The sequence below is a fragment of the Barbus barbus genome, assembly GCF_936440315.1.
Source record: "Barbus barbus genome assembly, chromosome: 17".
Lineage (NCBI taxonomy): Eukaryota > Metazoa > Chordata > Actinopteri > Cypriniformes > Cyprinidae > Barbus > Barbus barbus.
This window is the reverse complement of record NC_136745.1, coordinates 14,213,141-14,231,027: the sequence shown is the minus strand read 5'-3', so window position 1 is coordinate 14,231,027 and position 17,887 is coordinate 14,213,141. Positions and strand designations below refer to the sequence as shown.

At 35.7% G+C, this 17,887-nt stretch overlaps 1 protein-coding gene across 1 annotated transcript in view; it reads right to left on the bottom strand.

Annotated features, from left to right (window-relative positions):
* The window catches only part of LOC306883302 (netrin receptor UNC5A-like), a 217,337-nt gene extending 207,551 nt beyond the window's left edge, over positions 1-9,786 (bottom strand). The window contains exon 1 of the mRNA XM_079438470.1: positions 9,294-9,786. Coding sequence (XP_079294596.1) covers positions 9,294-9,384 — 91 coding nt within the window. The 5' untranslated portion in view covers positions 9,385-9,786. The remainder of the gene's footprint in view (positions 1-9,293) is intronic.
* Between the last annotated feature and the right edge of the window lie 8,101 nt (positions 9,787-17,887).

Genomic DNA, 17,887 nt, shown 5'->3' with positions numbered 1-17,887 from the left:
AACACTCAATTTCTGTATTGCACTTAAATATTTTAATTTAAAATGTGCTAAAGATGTATGACAATCACTTGAGAAGGAAGATGGCACACTGTCCTCTAAGGACAGGATGTGACATAATGAAACATTTGGCACTGTAGAGCCTTTTATTGCGGTTACATCATATCCTCGGGTTACAAACACCTTACATAAAGCTAAGAAGAGGTTCACTTCCACAGCAAGAGCAGAAATTAACAGAAGGCCTTGTTAATTTATATGATCCAGCTCTCAAATCCTTTTGCCCCAAGAGACTCCTGCTGAACACGCAGTATCTTGGCTGGCCATTCCTGAAAACGTGTGTGAATTATGCTGCAAATCAATCTGATATGTTTGGCTTTGTTTAAGTGAAGCCAGGAGAGGCAGCAGCACTCAAATTGTGTTTAACCACTCTCAAGAGCTGAATATGTAAGAATATCTCAACGTTATACTGAACAGGTTTTCAAATCAAACAAACGATGTTGCTTGTTTCCTCTCAGTGCTAAAAGACACCGCAAATGTCCTTCACTACAGCTCATTCAACATGCATGAGAGCCAAATGCTAACACGAGCTCATCATTTTTTGTAAATGAAGCAAAAAAACATGTTTTATGGCTGAAATAATATGATCAAAGTAATTTTAGACCACACACACAAACACATTTACTGTAAACACATAGACCGACTGTCTCCGTATGCCATTTCACGGAGGCACGAACAGTCAGATCTCTAAAGAACGCCTGTATGACTAATGAGCCCCCTGGGTTACTATAAACAAAGAGAAAGCGACGAGAGGACCACCTTTAAAGGTCTTTCAAATGTACTGAAATCCTGCGCTTTCAGGGATTAAAAAAAGTATAGGCTTATAAGAAAAAGCAAATGACACATTTACAGTATTCATTAAAATCCATAGGCTGTGCAAAGGCCCAGAATGAGCAATTCTGTCATGATTAATTATACAAGCATGAAGTCTTAAATCTATTTCAATGGCTTCATTGCTCTTAACGTCCTTACCGAGAAATGTTGCTTCTCCATTTCAAAATCTAAAATCTTGTCTGCTACGACCATATTTCACACGCATCCCGAGCTTAACGCAAAGGGCTGGCATCATTTTATTCTCTGTTAAAGTAAAACGAAGAAAATTAAATGTTTTACCCACACACTTTTCACAAGCTAGAGGCTGCTAATAAAAATGGTTGCCAAAGGAAGTAGTAAACGTGCTACTTTTGCCAACCCTGAGTCTTCCAAATGAATATGCTGTCATTACAAATGCTAGTGTGATGCTGACATCTAACCTCACAAAAGATTTACCATGGTAGCTTCTGCCAAAATACCAGTTACAACTGTTATTGTTCTACTGATAAATCATAATAAATGAACCTGCTGTGCACATTTTTTGGACTATTGTACCACACATAACATGTTAGATATCATTAAAATTTGTGTTATAAGAAAGCAAATTTATTTTTGTGAATGCCCTATGCTTGGGCTTATTCTTAAATAGAAAATAGGCTAAATGTAAGTATGAAACCAAATACAGAAATAAAAAACCCCAAACAAAACTAAACTAATATTCAGTGAACACTTCATATCACATTGTAACATTTGTGACTAATCGCCCTCTGCAATACAGATTTTTATATTTTTTCCTATTAAATTTGTTTCTGTAATAAACACTGCATTACTGTATATTATTAAAATGATTGTTTCCCCTACTGCCAGATATATTCTCAAAACAAACAGAGCCATGAGACTATTAGTTTTGGCTACTGCTTGTTGATTCTGGCAAACATCCGAGTGATCTGACAGGAAACAAGGCGGCACTGATTGTCATGACAACAACAAATTTTAATTTTATGCGACATTGCATTTTTACACAGTATCTGGAGCTGGCACAAAAGGCCCTTTGTAAGAAGCTTTTAGATTCCATTTTATTTATTGGTTTACTTACGACAGTGGTAGCTAATAACCAAATTACAATCGTTTACTGAAAACAATAACAGAAAGGTCATTTCTTAAGAATTCTATCATTTTAAAATCACAAAATGTAAATACTCAAATACGGAATGAGGTTACAGAAGCTCGCAAAGTGTAAAATTAAATATTCAGATTTTAAACATCTTTCGTGTCTCTGAAAAGAGTGAGCAGATGTTTTGAGCTGGCCGTTGCATTCCCTGATGACTGCTGAGTGAGGGCTGAGCTACGGCCAGTGTTGACTCAGTTGAATTGCCAGCCTGAGGCATGGAATCTGAACGTAATGAGCAAAGGTCAATAGGTCTCCTTCCCTGTCAACATCATCACTTCAAGAGGACACGTTTTGGCCAAGCCGCCCTCAAATATCCTTGCCATTAGAGAGCTTACCACCTCCAGCCTGCCTGAAGTACTTTATATTGACTTGAGACATGCTCATACTCTCACACATTAATGCTAAAACACACATGCCAAGATTTAGTTTATGTGCTACATAAGCCACATGGAAATCTTTCATACACAACAAAGAAATGAGCTGCATTTTTTTCTTAAGAAAATGTCATAAAATGCCATGTGTGCTGCTATGCAGTCCCAAAGTGTTTCTTAAGCGTGTTGCTATATGCAGTTGCTAGGGTGCTTAAATAGTTGCTTACTTGTCCAAGTTTAAAAACCTCACCCTCTTTATGATTTATGAAGGAGGAGGAGGTAACCATAACAACAAGTACTGTCATTATGTATCGCTTTATTATAGATTATTAAAAGTCACAAATATAAACCCCCCCAAAAAATCTGAATATTATCATTAAATAATTCAGCAGACATTTGAAATTCCTTTGAAAAAGCCACTTTCGGGTATCATTCATGTACTATTCATGTATCATTCATTTAGTTTAACAGTATTTTTATACTATTCTGATTTTAAATTCTCCAACCTTAAGCAATAGTAAAAGAGATGCTTATGTATGTAAAATGTAAATATTCGCGTATGGTCAACCTCTATACTTTCCAACTGTAATATAAACAAAGTTCACAAAGAAACCTCAATCATATCCAATATCAATATCTCTTAGTGACCAAATAGCTTTGCTTTGATACCCAGTGGTCTAATAACTGAAATCCCTGATGTTTGCCTTCATGATTATAAGCAAGCAGGTTTTGAATTGAGGCTAGCCAAGAACAGCAAAGACAATTTTGCACTTCAAATTCACAGAACACGAGGATCAACCGAGTACATTAAACTCAACAAAACTCATCTAGATCAGCCATACGTAAAAGAGACAGGCTGAACTCGAGAGTTTCATTAGCCTTGAAGTGGGCAAATATCAATATGATGTACTGTCATTCCTTTTGATGCTGGATCAGTTATGCAGTTCAAAAGAAAGCTCAGCCCTCACTTGTATTATGGGCTGGCAGAGTGTTCAATCTACATCACGGTAGTAGTGAAGACAACGCTCCCTCGTGGAAGCCCTCTGGAAGTCTCATGTGCTGCTGCCACTGCTGCTGTGCGGCGCATACAAATAACAATATTCTGGATGTAACTTGGACAAACTTCAAGGCTACAAAAGGACCCAGAGGACTTGCATAAAAGGCGGGGATTGAGCACCTCCGTGTTTAACAGTTAGAGGGTTATTGATCACTGGAGAATGAAGAGCATCCCCAAACAACCTTAAATATGCTGGGTGATGAACCACAGATGGGCTGAGAGCAAGCGGATCTCCACAGCAAATTTTTCATGTTTATGTTCTCCGTCGCCACCGAACAAACCCTATGGAGTAATAACAGTTGGAAGAAAAAATTACCCCTTTTGTTGCATTACTATTGCAGGACGAGGCAAAGTGCTTGAGTCTATTGAGTATTCAAGCAGATGGTTCATCATTAAAGCGGACAGATCTTACTTAGATTTCGCAGGCTGCGAGTCAAGTCAAAAGCACCTTGGGAAATGCACTCTTATCTCTTCGGGGAGGGGCATTCACCCAAGGCTTTCATAGACTCTAGTGCTCACAATGTGCTGAGAAGCAGTGTCTGCACATTAAATGCATCTGCTCTCAAGGTCAACAGTACTCCAGCTTTCTCTGGCCACTGACAGCACCTCGGGGAAGAACACGATTAGTCTCTCTGGTGACAGCGCTGATCTTTGGTTCATCCTGCAGACCGCATCCTTTCTGAAGGGCGTCGTCATGCTGCTTGCAGGAGGGAGCAGGTGCTGAAGCCCCGGACGGGACCAAAGAGGTCTACAACATAGAATTCCTCATTAACTGTTCCTGTATGCAATATACTTAAGCCATCCACCATATTGGTCCATTGAGCAAGTCTATATTGTCAATATTCAAAAGATTCAGTCTATTATATCTAGGTGTCAATATCTATGGTCTACACATTTTTAAAACCCTGCCATAATGAAATGAGTCCTGTAAGACATCTACTGTAGTATTATATTAACAATACTGTTTGCAAAAAAATGCATTTAACCATGCTAACCAGCCAAACCTTGACCCCTTGAATGGCACAATGGCCATTTCAAAAGGCTAAGGACCCACCTAAAGCCCCGAGTCCACCCCATAATCATTAGTCTATGTGCTTTACTGAAGCAAAAGGGCACATTTCTGATATATGATGCGGTTTGAAAGGAGATTTCCCCCACCCCAAAGGTTCGTGTCACACTTTCTCATGTTCTCTGCCTCGCCTCTCCTTCTCCATTTGCATTTGACACTTATGGAGAAGACATATATAGCAGTGTGAGATAAGAAAAGACCACATTTGTCATCAAATGGAGCATGCTCTTGGATTATGGAAAGCCAGCTGCTGTTGACTTACACTGTTTGCCTTTTCCTCATCTCTGTTACACCATTTCACGCCTCTCCATTCATCAAACTCAAATACGGCTATACATATATATGTGTGGAAACTGTGAGAGTGGGAGAAATATACAATCTATTTAAGAAAAAAAAAAACATGTTAAAATTGTTGTGAAATTGCAATGCGGCCGGTGTCGGGTTAAACGAAACACAACAAAAACGGATTTAGTCACGTTCCGCTTCTGAGTGCTTGCCGCAACTCCAAATAACTCTGCTCTCAGACATTAATCTGTTAAAATCTTCAATTTTTCTCTGAAATTCTTCATTGCTTGATTCTTTCGGTTCTTGTACTGTACATCCTGAAAAGTCATTGGTTAGCATCAAAAGCCCAACATGACAGCAGAGTCCTCTCTTTACATGCATCATTTGAGTTTATAGCTTACAAGTAGAAGGCCAAAAATCTTTTTCCACATTTCTCTTTTTTTTGATACTATATACAGTGAAAATCTGGTATGGTTTAGTGAAAGGTACGGTGGCCGAGAGAGCTCAACGCACTGCAACTTCAGAAAACACATGCAAATAGAAAAAGCACCAGCAAATAAAGAAAACATCTTCATCAGTTTGACAGCAGGTGGTGCAAAGGCTCACAACACAGACAAATAAAGAAACGCACTGCAAATGCTCACAACACAACCAAATAAAGAATTGTATTTGCAGCGTGTTTCTTTGTTTGTTTATGTTGTGAGTATTTGCAGGGCGTGTGTTGTAAAATTGACGAAGTTGTTTTCTTAATTTGCAGATGTTTTTTTTTCTATTTGCAGCGTGTTTCTTTATTTGTTTATGTTGTGAGTATTTGCAGAGCGTGTGTTGTCAAATTGATGAAGTTGTTTTCTTAATTTGCAGATGTTTTTTTTCTATTTGCAGCGTGTTTCTTTATTTGTTTATGTTGTGAGTATTTGCAGTGTGTGTGTTGTCAAATTGACTAAATTGTTTTTCTATTTGCAGTGCGTTGAGCTCTCTCGGGCACCGTAGTACGGCCTAATTATTAATGTTAAACTTTAAAAATTCAATTAAAATAATTTCCCCTCAACAAAAAAAAAGTAGAGAACACCAAAACGCTAGCTTCATCCTAATTGCAATAATCCAAATGACGACAGTAAAATCACGTCTCAAGGGTCTGAGGGGCCTTTGAGAAGCTTCTTAAACACATAAGAAAGCTTTTGAGTTTCACTGCACCCCAAAACCCATCCCTTTCAGTGAACAACCAAGCACACTCACAGCAGTGCCAAAAATCTCTGAAACAAGCCCACCACAAACTCCAGCCACAAAAATCCCTTGCCTCTTTCTCACACACACAGCGAAAACAGCAAACCCATTATATCACTCCTTTTCCAAAGAGATGGGCACAAACAAGAAACCATACTTTACTGCAGGGTTGTATTGATTGCATGACCGATTCCTTACTTTAAGAGTGTGCACTGAATTTGATGAAGCTGAAGTTGTGTAGATATGCAGGTGTGCATCATAAACACATTCCTGGAAATACGATTTGTCATGTCTGACGTGCGTCTGTGTTTTTTTTTTTTTTTTTTTTCCTTTGACATACTAAATACAAAAACTAAAATACTAAGGTTGGAGGATTGCAGATCTGTTCTGATAAGACCACAGACAAAACGTGGAATAAAATGCTCAATGCCATTTAGAAAATGGAATAAACCATATAATCTTGTTTGGTTAGGATAGCAAAATATTTAGGCTTATTAACATTAAAAATGGAAAACAGCATTTCCATATCCTTTGTTATTGACGTCACTGGCCGTGCGTCTAATCAGAGTTTGTTTGTTTGATTTTTTGATTTTGATTTTTTATGCAAGTTTATTCATACTACTTTTGTATAATACTATGACAGTACGCAGTTCGTTGTAATTTAAAAAGTCTAAAATTAAGGATTTACTTTCTTACAATAAATAATTTTAGTTCTGTACTGGGTCAATATAAAATCCTGAAGCAAAACAGAGCCACTAACACAGGCTATAGTATGAAACACACACACTCACTCACTCACTTACACATCACAAACCCAATGTGCTGATTCCTTTTGTCTACATACTGATGAAAACCCTCCTGTTGGCTCAACGGTAGATCATCTCCCTGAAGGCACCACATTGTTCGAGGAAGAGCTCTGTTCTGTGTCTTGTGTTCTCTCTGATGAAGACTGACAGGGCGACCTTTATTTTTGACCGGATTATGTTTCAAGGGAAAGACAAGTTGGCTGTTTTTTTTTGTTTTGTTTTGTTTTATTACAAAATGCACCGTCAGCCCGTTTCTCCCTGGCGAGAGCACCTTGTGTGATCTTTTATGATCTTTTGGACTAACAATGTCTGCGAGCACACGTTTCCATTATTTCCCCTCCATCCAATTTACATTTCCACCTCTTACAAGAATAAGAAAATTCCTGTCTGATCTTTTTTTTCATTTAGAAGTGAAGCAAGATATGTGTCCTTGACAAATTAAACAGAACATGTGAAGATGGTAGGAATTTAGGACATTGTTCATGATGCCCTGCAATCTACTTAAAAAAAAAAAAAAAAAAAAAATGCTTGAAAAACCTCAGAAATGCCACTGTATTTCTTATATGATTCCCCTGGGTATGACTGTTTACCTAATCTTAATTTATGCAAAATCCTTCACTAATTAATGCACAAGAAAATACCCTCTTAATTTAGCTTTCTCATGCAGAGTTTCCTAAAGCAAGACAGATAATTGCACAACTTTTAACAAGTTAGCCCTCTGTCCACAGCAGAGAGGGGGCAGAACAATATAGGCCAAGTGTGAAATTCTGACGGTGCTCTTCTGAGGATACTCATCAGCGGTCCCCAGCTGGGCTCTATGGTGATGATTACTATAAAACCTCCAGAAACGTTCCCACAGTCAAGTTTCCCACAGCCAAGGCCGTCCTTACTCCTCTTATACTCTCTTGTCACAATGTAATACAGATCTCGGCAAGCCCAAACTGGTCCACATAAACACATTGTGGGTGGACTAGGTCAGTATTTCCCAACCTTTTTTTGTTTTATGGACCTCCACAGCCCAAAAAATGTTTAAACGCCCTTTCACCCATACCAAATGCAGCCTAGAATAAGTTATTTTTAGCTGATATTATGCTGGATATCATTTAAAATTATTACTAATATTATTAAAATGGTTATTTAAATTACAGTGCATAAGAACCAATCAAATGCATTTATTTAATCTATAGCCTTGAATGTCTGGTTTACAGGTTTTGCAAAGAAAAAAAAGTTAAATCTCTATAGGCTACACACACCCCTGGTTGGGAAACACTGGGCTAGGTGACTGTGATTCTGTAACTATAATTATGTCAAAGCTTGGACAACAGGTTAGTGTTATTTGATGTTATAATATGCAACAAACTTTATTTCATTAGTTTTACAGTATGAAGCTGGGGAAAACAACTAGCAGCACAGTAAACAAAGGTTTGCTACACAATATGAAATTTCTCCCATTAAAAATATGCCATGAATGAATCTTAATATGCATATCCACACTGATTCTTAAGTAAAAACACATAAGCTTGGCATTTTGAAAATGATATGGTCTTAATTTTGGTTGTGGGAGTAATGACAAGGAGTCATTAGCAACCAGTACTGGCGTGTCATATTGCTGGCTTTGCAAATAAATACAATTATAAAAGCAAAGTAATTCATAATGAAAATATTAATTTACAATGTTTAATAATTACTGCAGCTTTACACGTGTAGTAAATCTTCGCTTCTTTCCTTGTAAGGCTATAATTGGTAACTAACCAAGACAAGTGCACGATATGTGATGGGAGGAGAGCACGATTATTTGTGCACGTTTTTTTTTCCTCTGAGCTGACCACGAAGGCATGTTTACCTCATCTTATAGGCTATATCTGCACATAACAAACATACCCTGCACCGCTCAATGACCGTCGGAGCTCACTGTACTTCTAAAAGCTGTCAGAAACACTGTCAATGCAGCAAGAACGGATGAATGTCTGCGCGTGGAAATGTGCGCGTGTCGAGTACTTCATTCAAGCTGACGCTCACAGAAATGCAACGCGGAATACAGAACGCAATATTCAACGATATTTATTGGTTTAACCCCCACGGAATACATTTCAAGTCATTTTCAATTAAACAAACCCTTGGTTTCCTATATTCATATTCGTTTAAACGGTTCGTCGTAGTGTCTCGTGCTCTCAGATACACGTCAATCAAACTTACTGCACGTTCAAGTTCCTGAATAATGTCTCTGCGCGTTCTGGTTATTCAAAGTAACAATAATATGAACATTTGGAGCAAACTGCTCATTTCGCATTCAAGTGAACCCCGTAAAATATCATGGGTTATTATTCGGAAAATCACATCACAAAGGGAGCCAACTGCTGTGTGTAAAAGCAATTACGCATGGCTTACACATGGTTTTATCAGTCGTAACAGAAGGATGCGTTCCGAAATGAATGAAACTCACCAGTGAAGGTAAATCCGGACGAAAACAAGCAGATCCATGTGAGTACAAGCCCGGATCTCCAGCGGACAAAGGGACCCAGGTGTAACGGCATCTTTATCACCTTCTCGTTCAAGTTTAAGTCAGTAATATCTGCTGAATGAGCTGCGAGGAGTATGTGCTGTGTGTCTGGGTTTAGTTTTTGTAATATTACACCGATCAGCGCATTTAGAAGTCCTCTTTCAACACGTATCCTCTTCCTGTACCTTGGCCATCAGTGCGTCTTCGTTGCTCAGAGACAGCAGCGCATCACAGGTGTGGTAAATAAAGAGGCGACTCTAATTTCTTCAGCTCACTCACCCACATACACACACTCCAGACGTGTGAAGAGAGAGAGCAAACGTCCTCACTCCTCTTCGTCTCCTCGCTGTCCGCTGCAGAACACTTGCTCCGGTAAAGAGAACAGTGGATATTGGCTTCAGCGCGCGAACATCTGCTGCTACAGCAATGCAGGAGTGAGGAGACGCGATGTATAGAGCAGTGAGGGAGCAAAACCCGGAGCAGAGTCTCTCTTCACTGGAATGGAGTGCGGAGACCCTTGGAAACGACGCGTCATGTAAGCGAACAAGTAAATAAAAGCGCCTTTAAGTGTTTTAGAATATACGAGAACGGGGCTAATTGTCACACTTTTCCCAAAGTGAATATGTTAAAAAAAAAAACAGCTTCTTAACATTCTCACCGTTACTGCCCGGGAAAAAGATAAAGTTCATTAAACACGTTGGCATTTCGTGTAAACAGCGTTACATGTGGTTTAGGTTGTCATAATATAACCTTCCATTAAAGAGACTATTCTAGACTTTTCAGCACAGTATGAAAAATAAAATTCAGAGGAAAAATTATAAAAAGGTTACATGGAAAAATATTCGGTCATTGTTTTGGCCAATGAGTAATAATAATAATAATAATAATAATAAATGTATTATTATTATTACTAAGCAGAGGAAGAAAAATAAGAATTATAATATTATTAATTATAATAATAATAAATATTGTTGTTGTTATTATTCAAATATTTCAAATTAATAACTTAAGAAACATTTAATTCCCCCTGTAACAACTAGCCCATCTCCCTTGTATAGTATATTTTAAGGATACAAATGCACAATCACTGAATCAACAAAATTAATAATTAGTTTGATATATCTAGCTAAGATCTCTTTCTTCATAAAATGTTTGCTTTTTTTTTTTTTTTTTTACATCAACAAATATGCTGTCTGTCTATTATTGCCAATGTCTAGTTAGAGATATTAAGGGCATTGTCAGATTAAAAAGGTTACAGGTTACAGATTCCCAACTCTATGTGTTTTGTATTATTACACATGAAATTTAAATAAAAAAGAGCTTAGCGCTTTCCACCCAAACATTATCCTATTCCACATATCTGGATCATTCATTTTAGATACTTCACCAGATTAAAGAGATGTAAGTGCAAGCAATATAGCATTAGGCCTAAATGTAATCATTTCAGTATATTGCACATCACAATTAGATTTCTGACCAACAGCAGGGCTTGTTAAGGTTTACTTGATTTGAATGGTTTAGTAGCAATATTGACAGTTCACTCAGGTTAGTTTAAGTAGCAAACATGAACACTGCACTAAACCACAGTCTGGGCTGCAAATGGACTACACACACACACAAACACACACACACACAAAAAAATCTATTCATAACACATGAACTGATACTTGCATTGAGTATCAAGTTCAATTTGTGTAAGATGAGAGACTTCAAGACAAATTAGCTAATTAGCAATAAGGGCATTTGAATTGTTTGTTTATTGATCTCATGTCCATCGACTGAAATTAAAACGGTACTTGGGTGTTAAGTTGGCAAACATGCATAAAATACCGTACTTCTACACATCTGGGCCTTTTGAGTTGAGTTTGATTAAAGATTTAGAGACACCACCTTTATAATGAATTGTGCAGGCCGCTGAAGCTGTATCCATTGATCAATAACAGCATTCCTAGATACTTTGCCAGCAGCCTGTTCCTTAAGGTGTTTTGCATCTGTTCAGTCGATGTTTGTATCAAGGTAGACGTTACTTCAGCCTTGATGTACTTTTCAATACTTTTCAAGATAGGTTTCTCTGAACTGGCAATATTTATTTGCTCCCCAAAGCAATTAGCTGAGCGGTAAGAAGCGGTCAGCATGACTCTTTGTATTCACTGGCTGCGTTTCCAATTTTCCCTGAACCTCTGCTTAAGATGTTTCATGGCAGTAACTAGGGCATTCAGTAAACAAAATTACATAATTGCTTTAATGTAGTGCTCTATTTAATAGACATGCTCATCCAATTAAATTGAATAACATCTAAAATTTGTTTAATTCTGTCTTTGTTTGCTTCTTATATATTTTCTTTTGTGCCAGCATGCAAAATGATGAAATTATTCTTCTCAGAGGGTCACAGAACAGGGAAAAACAATGCTAAATGCAAATAATAAAATACCATTTTGTAATAATGCATAGTTAGAACAGCAGAATAGTTAGATTGGCTTTTCAACTTTTCAAAGAAAGAATAAATCGCTTCCAATATCTTTAGATATTGCCATCAAAGGCCATGCAATATGGTATTGCAAAATAGAAAATTGACCCAGACTACATAAAATAAAATAAAAAATGCAATTTTCTTATAGATGCACAAAAGATGCACAAAATTTATATAATTTAATTTTAAGAATTAAATTAAATTACTTTCTTATAAATATATATATATATTATATATAAGTGAATTAAAAATTATACTATATATACTATGCCATCATTTACTAAATTATACTATCATTTAGTAAATGATAACAGATAAAGCAAAAATGCAAAGTAAATTCATTCTGTGACTTATATACAGGCTTGTATATTGAATATTTACATATTTAATTGCTCATATTGTAATTGAAGATATGTCATAGTAACAATATGAATGCAAATTCACTGATTTCACTCAATTAACCTGTAGGTTTTATAATGAAAAGCTGAAATGTGCATCTAATTCATGGAAATACTGAATAATAACCCTATTAATTACAATAATTATTAAATTAGAAAATTATAATAATTTACCTTCTGTGCCAATTCTGAGGGGCCCATCTTTTTACTTCAAAATTAAAACTATCATTTTTACTCCAAAAATCTAAAAACATGAATGAGTCCACCAATCCCCCATTAACAAATATTCATAAATAAACATATGTCATAGATCACTTTTCCACACAATATTAGATCAGTTAACCGCAAAATTGTTTTGTACAACTAAATTTCACAAATTTTGACATTTCTGATGAAATAACAGAGTTAAAAACTGCATAGCCATTCATCAAAAGCGCTGAAATGATTTTGTGCCGTCTATGGTCAAGAGAAAGAAATTAAGGTGGGGGAGTCATCTTACCCTACATTTGAAATAATATGTTAGAAATTGTATTCTAAAACTTTTTGATCAAATAAAAAACAAAACAAACAAACAAACAAACAAAAACCATGGAAACCACAGGAAAACATGCACAGCTTTGCTTGGGTCTGGGTAACATTTCCCTTCTAAAACAGGTATAAAAAGAAAAGAACACCCACAGAAACACCTAAACACACACACATACACACTGATCACCCTTAAGCAAATTAGCTGCATCATATCATCTTCTACTGCGCTCGCAGATTCTCAGTTTGAACTTGTGTTTTATCAAATTAGATTTCAGCGCCACGACGCAGCAGCTGAGAGAGTGTGTGATCATAATAACTAGTCAGTGGATTGCACATCGTAGTGAAAGTCACTTAACCAGACTGCAGGAAAATGATGGGTTTGAATTTACATACTTCCCTTTTACTCTCGTTGTGCGCCGTCCTCGAATTAGCATGGGTAATGTGTAACTACACATTAGCATAGCATGTGTAATGTCATATAAGTGTTGGATTAAATTCCAAAAAAAAAAAAAATGCAGCAGAGATGTGAATACGAAAAGGGGCGAAAGCAATAAATAAACCAACAGAAAGTAGATATGTATGCAGCCTGCCACAGATTACTCCTGCATGGACATTAGCATTATCTGCACAGAGTAAAAACAAAGCGCTAATATATATAATATATATATATATATATATATATATATATATATATATCATTTATAAATGTTCTAGTTTTATAAATATTTGACTTCAGTTTTTTATACCCTCAGAAGGGCTATAAAAGATTACAAATTGATAGTTATGCCCTCTTATTGCTGCCATTATGAAGACGTTTCAACACCATTACATCTCAGAAGGCATGCAATTTACCAGTATCCAATAACAAAAGACCTCACATGCTCTGCCTTGATCATGGCTGCTCTAGAGCACTTTTGAAGTCTGGAGATTGCTGATGAGACCATATTCCAATATCCCATCATTCTCTACTACAGCAATTTATCACTTTCACAGATACGGACATGGAATGGAAAAAAGGGAGAAGACACTGGGAGCAACAGTCTATGGAAGATAATGCTAGAAAAAAAAAGACTAAAGTATGTTTTATGTCATGCAGAAGAGTATATTTTCAGTTGTTGTTTGCGGGTCCTCATCTCATATGTTTTCTTTATGTGGTTCCTGGTCATTATGCAGAAAAATCTATATCAATATTTAGCATTTTAAATAATTGAAATGCTCAATCAGGGTCCACAGTTTATAAATAAATTAAGAATATTTACTGCCTGTAAGTTTCTATCCACCATTTAACTGTATTTTGTAGTAATAATAATAAAAAAACTCACTCACTCACTCACTCACTCACTCACTCAATCAATCAAATAATAAAATATAATTTTAAAAATAGTTAAAAATAGCAGAATAGTTAGAATGGCTTTTCAAATTTTCAAAAAAAGAATAAAATGCTTCCAATATCTTTAGATATTGCCATCAAAGGCCATGCGTATAATAAAAAAAATATATATGGTATAGCAAAATAGAAAATTGACCCAGACTACATTAAAGACATAAAAAAAATGCTATTTTCTCAGAGCATCTTTAATAGTGAAATGGGACAATGACTTAAATGTTACTTGGTCAAAGAAGCTTGTTTTCCACTCAATAGGGTAAGATAGGGTAAGATGCACAAAAGATGCACAAGATTTATAGCACAACATGCACAATTATGTAAAAATTAAATTAAATAACTTTATTATAAATATTATATTTTATATATAAGTGAATTAAAAATGATACTATATACTATGCCATCATTTACTAAATTATACTATCTACTTTACTTTAGTAAATGATGACAGACAAAGCAAAAACCCAGTAAAAGAGATTCATCTGCAAGGTAAATTTATTCTGTGACTTAATATATAATATATATATATATACAGGCTTATGAATATTTACATATTTAATTGCTCATATTGTAATTGAAGATATGTCATAGCAACAATATGAATGCAGGGGAAGTCGTGACCTAATGGTTAGAGAGTTGGACTCGTAATCCAAAGGTTGCGGGTTCGAGTCTCGGGCCGGCAGGAATTGTAGGTGGGGGGAGTGAATGTCCAGCGCTCTCTCCACCCTCAATACCACGACTGAGGTGCCCTTGAGCAAGGCACCGAACCCCCAACTGCTCCCCGGGCGCCGCAGCATAAATGGCTGCCCACTGCTCCGGGTGTGTGTTCACGGTGTGTGTGTGTTCACTGCTGTGTGTGTGCACGTTGGATGGGTTAAATGCAGAGCACGAATTCCGAGTATGGGTCACCATACTTGGCCGTATGTCACTTCACTTCACTTCACTTCAAATTCACTGATTTCACTCAATTAACCTGTAGGTTTTAATGAAAAGCTGAAATGTGCATCTAATTAATGGAAATACTGAATAATAACACCATTAATTACAATAAGTATTAAATTAGAAAATTATAATAATTGGCCTTCTGTCAATTCTGAGGGGTCTATCTTTTTACTTCAAAATGAAAACTATATTTTTTTACTCAAAAAATCCAAAAATAAATTAAGAATATTTACTGCCATTAAGTTTCTATCCTCCATTTAACTGAATTTAATAATAATAAAAACACTAAATAATAAAACACACTCATTCAGTCAGTCAGTCAATCAATTTATTTAACTGAAATATAATACAAGGTTATATGAACACTTCTTTCTTTTTTTTTTTTTTTTCTTCTTTCTTTGAGAAATATGCCTCATGTATGTTGCCCTAATCTTATCTGGTCAACATCAACACCAAAGAATCAAAAGCAATAAAGAATCAACACCAATATTTAGCATTTTACATCACTTCAGGTGCTCAAACAGAATCTAGAATTTATAATTAAGAACATGTACTGGCCTCCTACACACCAACTAATAAAAAAACAAAAATCAACTTTTGTAACTGCAATGTAATTTAGGTTTTAATAACATTATTTATTATACATAGCCTATGTATTTATTTACTTATCTTTTTTTTTTTTTTTAGAAATATGCCACTTGGTGTTCTGACGGGGGAAAACTTACAGTATAAGCCTCTCACTATTGTAAAAGATGTTTTCTTTACTAGACAATTTGCCTGTGCTTTGTCAGCCTACCATTCTACAACCTTGTATTCCAATGCGGTTCCTAATAAAGTTACCTGCATGTCGTTAAAGCAAACCTTTACTCATATTTGGCACTTATCGGGTGTTCATTTTGGACCCTTTTCACACATCAGTCCTGCTGAGTCATAATACATCATTTTACATCCTAAAAGCTTGTTATCCTTTGAAGCGATCTTATAATATTTTCAGAACCAATTTAGCACCACCTCCCCCTAAGGTTTAAATTCCATATATAAGGTTTAATTAGATTCTTTAGCTGCAGGGCCTAAAAAAATAAACACCAAAATCGGCTATTTAAAGTTTTCTTTCATGCTTTAAACTTAACACACAGTGCATATTCTTCCTTAAATACATTGTGTTAAGTATCTTTTCCCACTATTTTTATAAGTAGACTTAACAAGAAAGAAACATATTTCATAAATACATTTTATAAATAAAGCAGGTTGAATTCTTGTTTATGAAATGGACTTCTGAACCAGTGAACTATGAAACTCAATTTACAGACCTTATTAAATTTGTTCTCCTTTATCTAATCTTCAGGCCATTGACCTTCATAGAGTGTTTAGCCTGCTTGTATAGTTTTGAAGGCACTATGACATCAGTTCCTGTGTTGGGTTGACTGAACTTGGTTCAGGGAGTCAAACACAGACTTTTGATTATGAACTATCTTAATTTCCAACTCTGTCTTTCTTTATAATAGACTCCAATTACATTATTTGAACAACGGGGCTAACAATCCTTTCAGTGAATGCTCATCTATCACAAAAAAAAGATTTCTTTACTATTACACACCAGAGGGTTGTTTTAGAAGATATGCTGATTTAATTTTCTTTCAGTCTTCAGTGTTGTAAATAAATTTGCATCTGAGAAGAATGAAGTACCAATACCTCTGAATTCATCAAGTTCACTGTTGGTGATGGTGTAGTTCAGCAAGAGGTTACCACATCAGGGGGCTCATGATGTTCCTAGTCCTACTTCTCAGCTCTAAAATATCCTATAATCAAGTAATAACATTAGAAACGAGTGCTGCTATACAACAGAGACAGAGCAAACAGATTAATCCAGTGTTTCCCAAGCTTTTTTCTTTTTCTTTGTGTGTGAGTGTGCTATTACAACTCCATCTACACCAAACTAAAAATGGGCACACTAAATATTTATATACTATGCACAATCATTAATAATGCAAATGATATAATATTAAAATGATTCCCTTTTAAACATAAAAAATATAATTTTATCGTTCATTGTTATGCAGACACACAAGCACACACACACACAGACACACACATATATACACACACACACTTGAAAAAAATGTTAACTGAAATAAAATAAAATATTTAAAAATTAAATAAATGTATTTTATTTCAGCCAGTTGCCATTAACATTTCACATTTTTATTTAAACTACTAAAATAACAAAAACTAAAACTAAAACCAATAAATAAAAATAACAAACATTTAAATAAACATAAAAAGTACAAAAACACACAACAAAGTAAAATGAAAGTAAAAACAGAAAATATTAAAATAATTATTATACTATTATATTATTATAATAAAAATAATGATATATTATTTCACAGCCCTTTCTCTCTCTCTCTCTCTCTCTCTCTCTCTCTCTCTCTCTCTCTCTCTCTCTCTCTCTTTCTCTCTCTTTTACTGCAGGTTATAATTTCTGTTTTATAGGTTTAACAAAACCAACAAACAAAATCTCTTCAAGTACCCCCTGGGGTGCACGTGCCTGGTTGAGAATCACTGGATTAATCAGATTTTCAATTATAGGGCAGAATACGAAAAAAAATACACCTCTATTTCTTCCTATCTTTTCCTCTACATTTGGGTGATTTTTTTTCTGCAGTTAAAGACAGCAGCATCACCCTACCTCCTGTGAACAGACAAAAAAGGTGCCTTTCTCTGAAACACACATGCTCATTTGTGACAGTAACTTCTGAGAGAGACAGAATAAAAATGTCAAGTGCTCAAGACGCGTCGCCTGCAAGAACTTCAT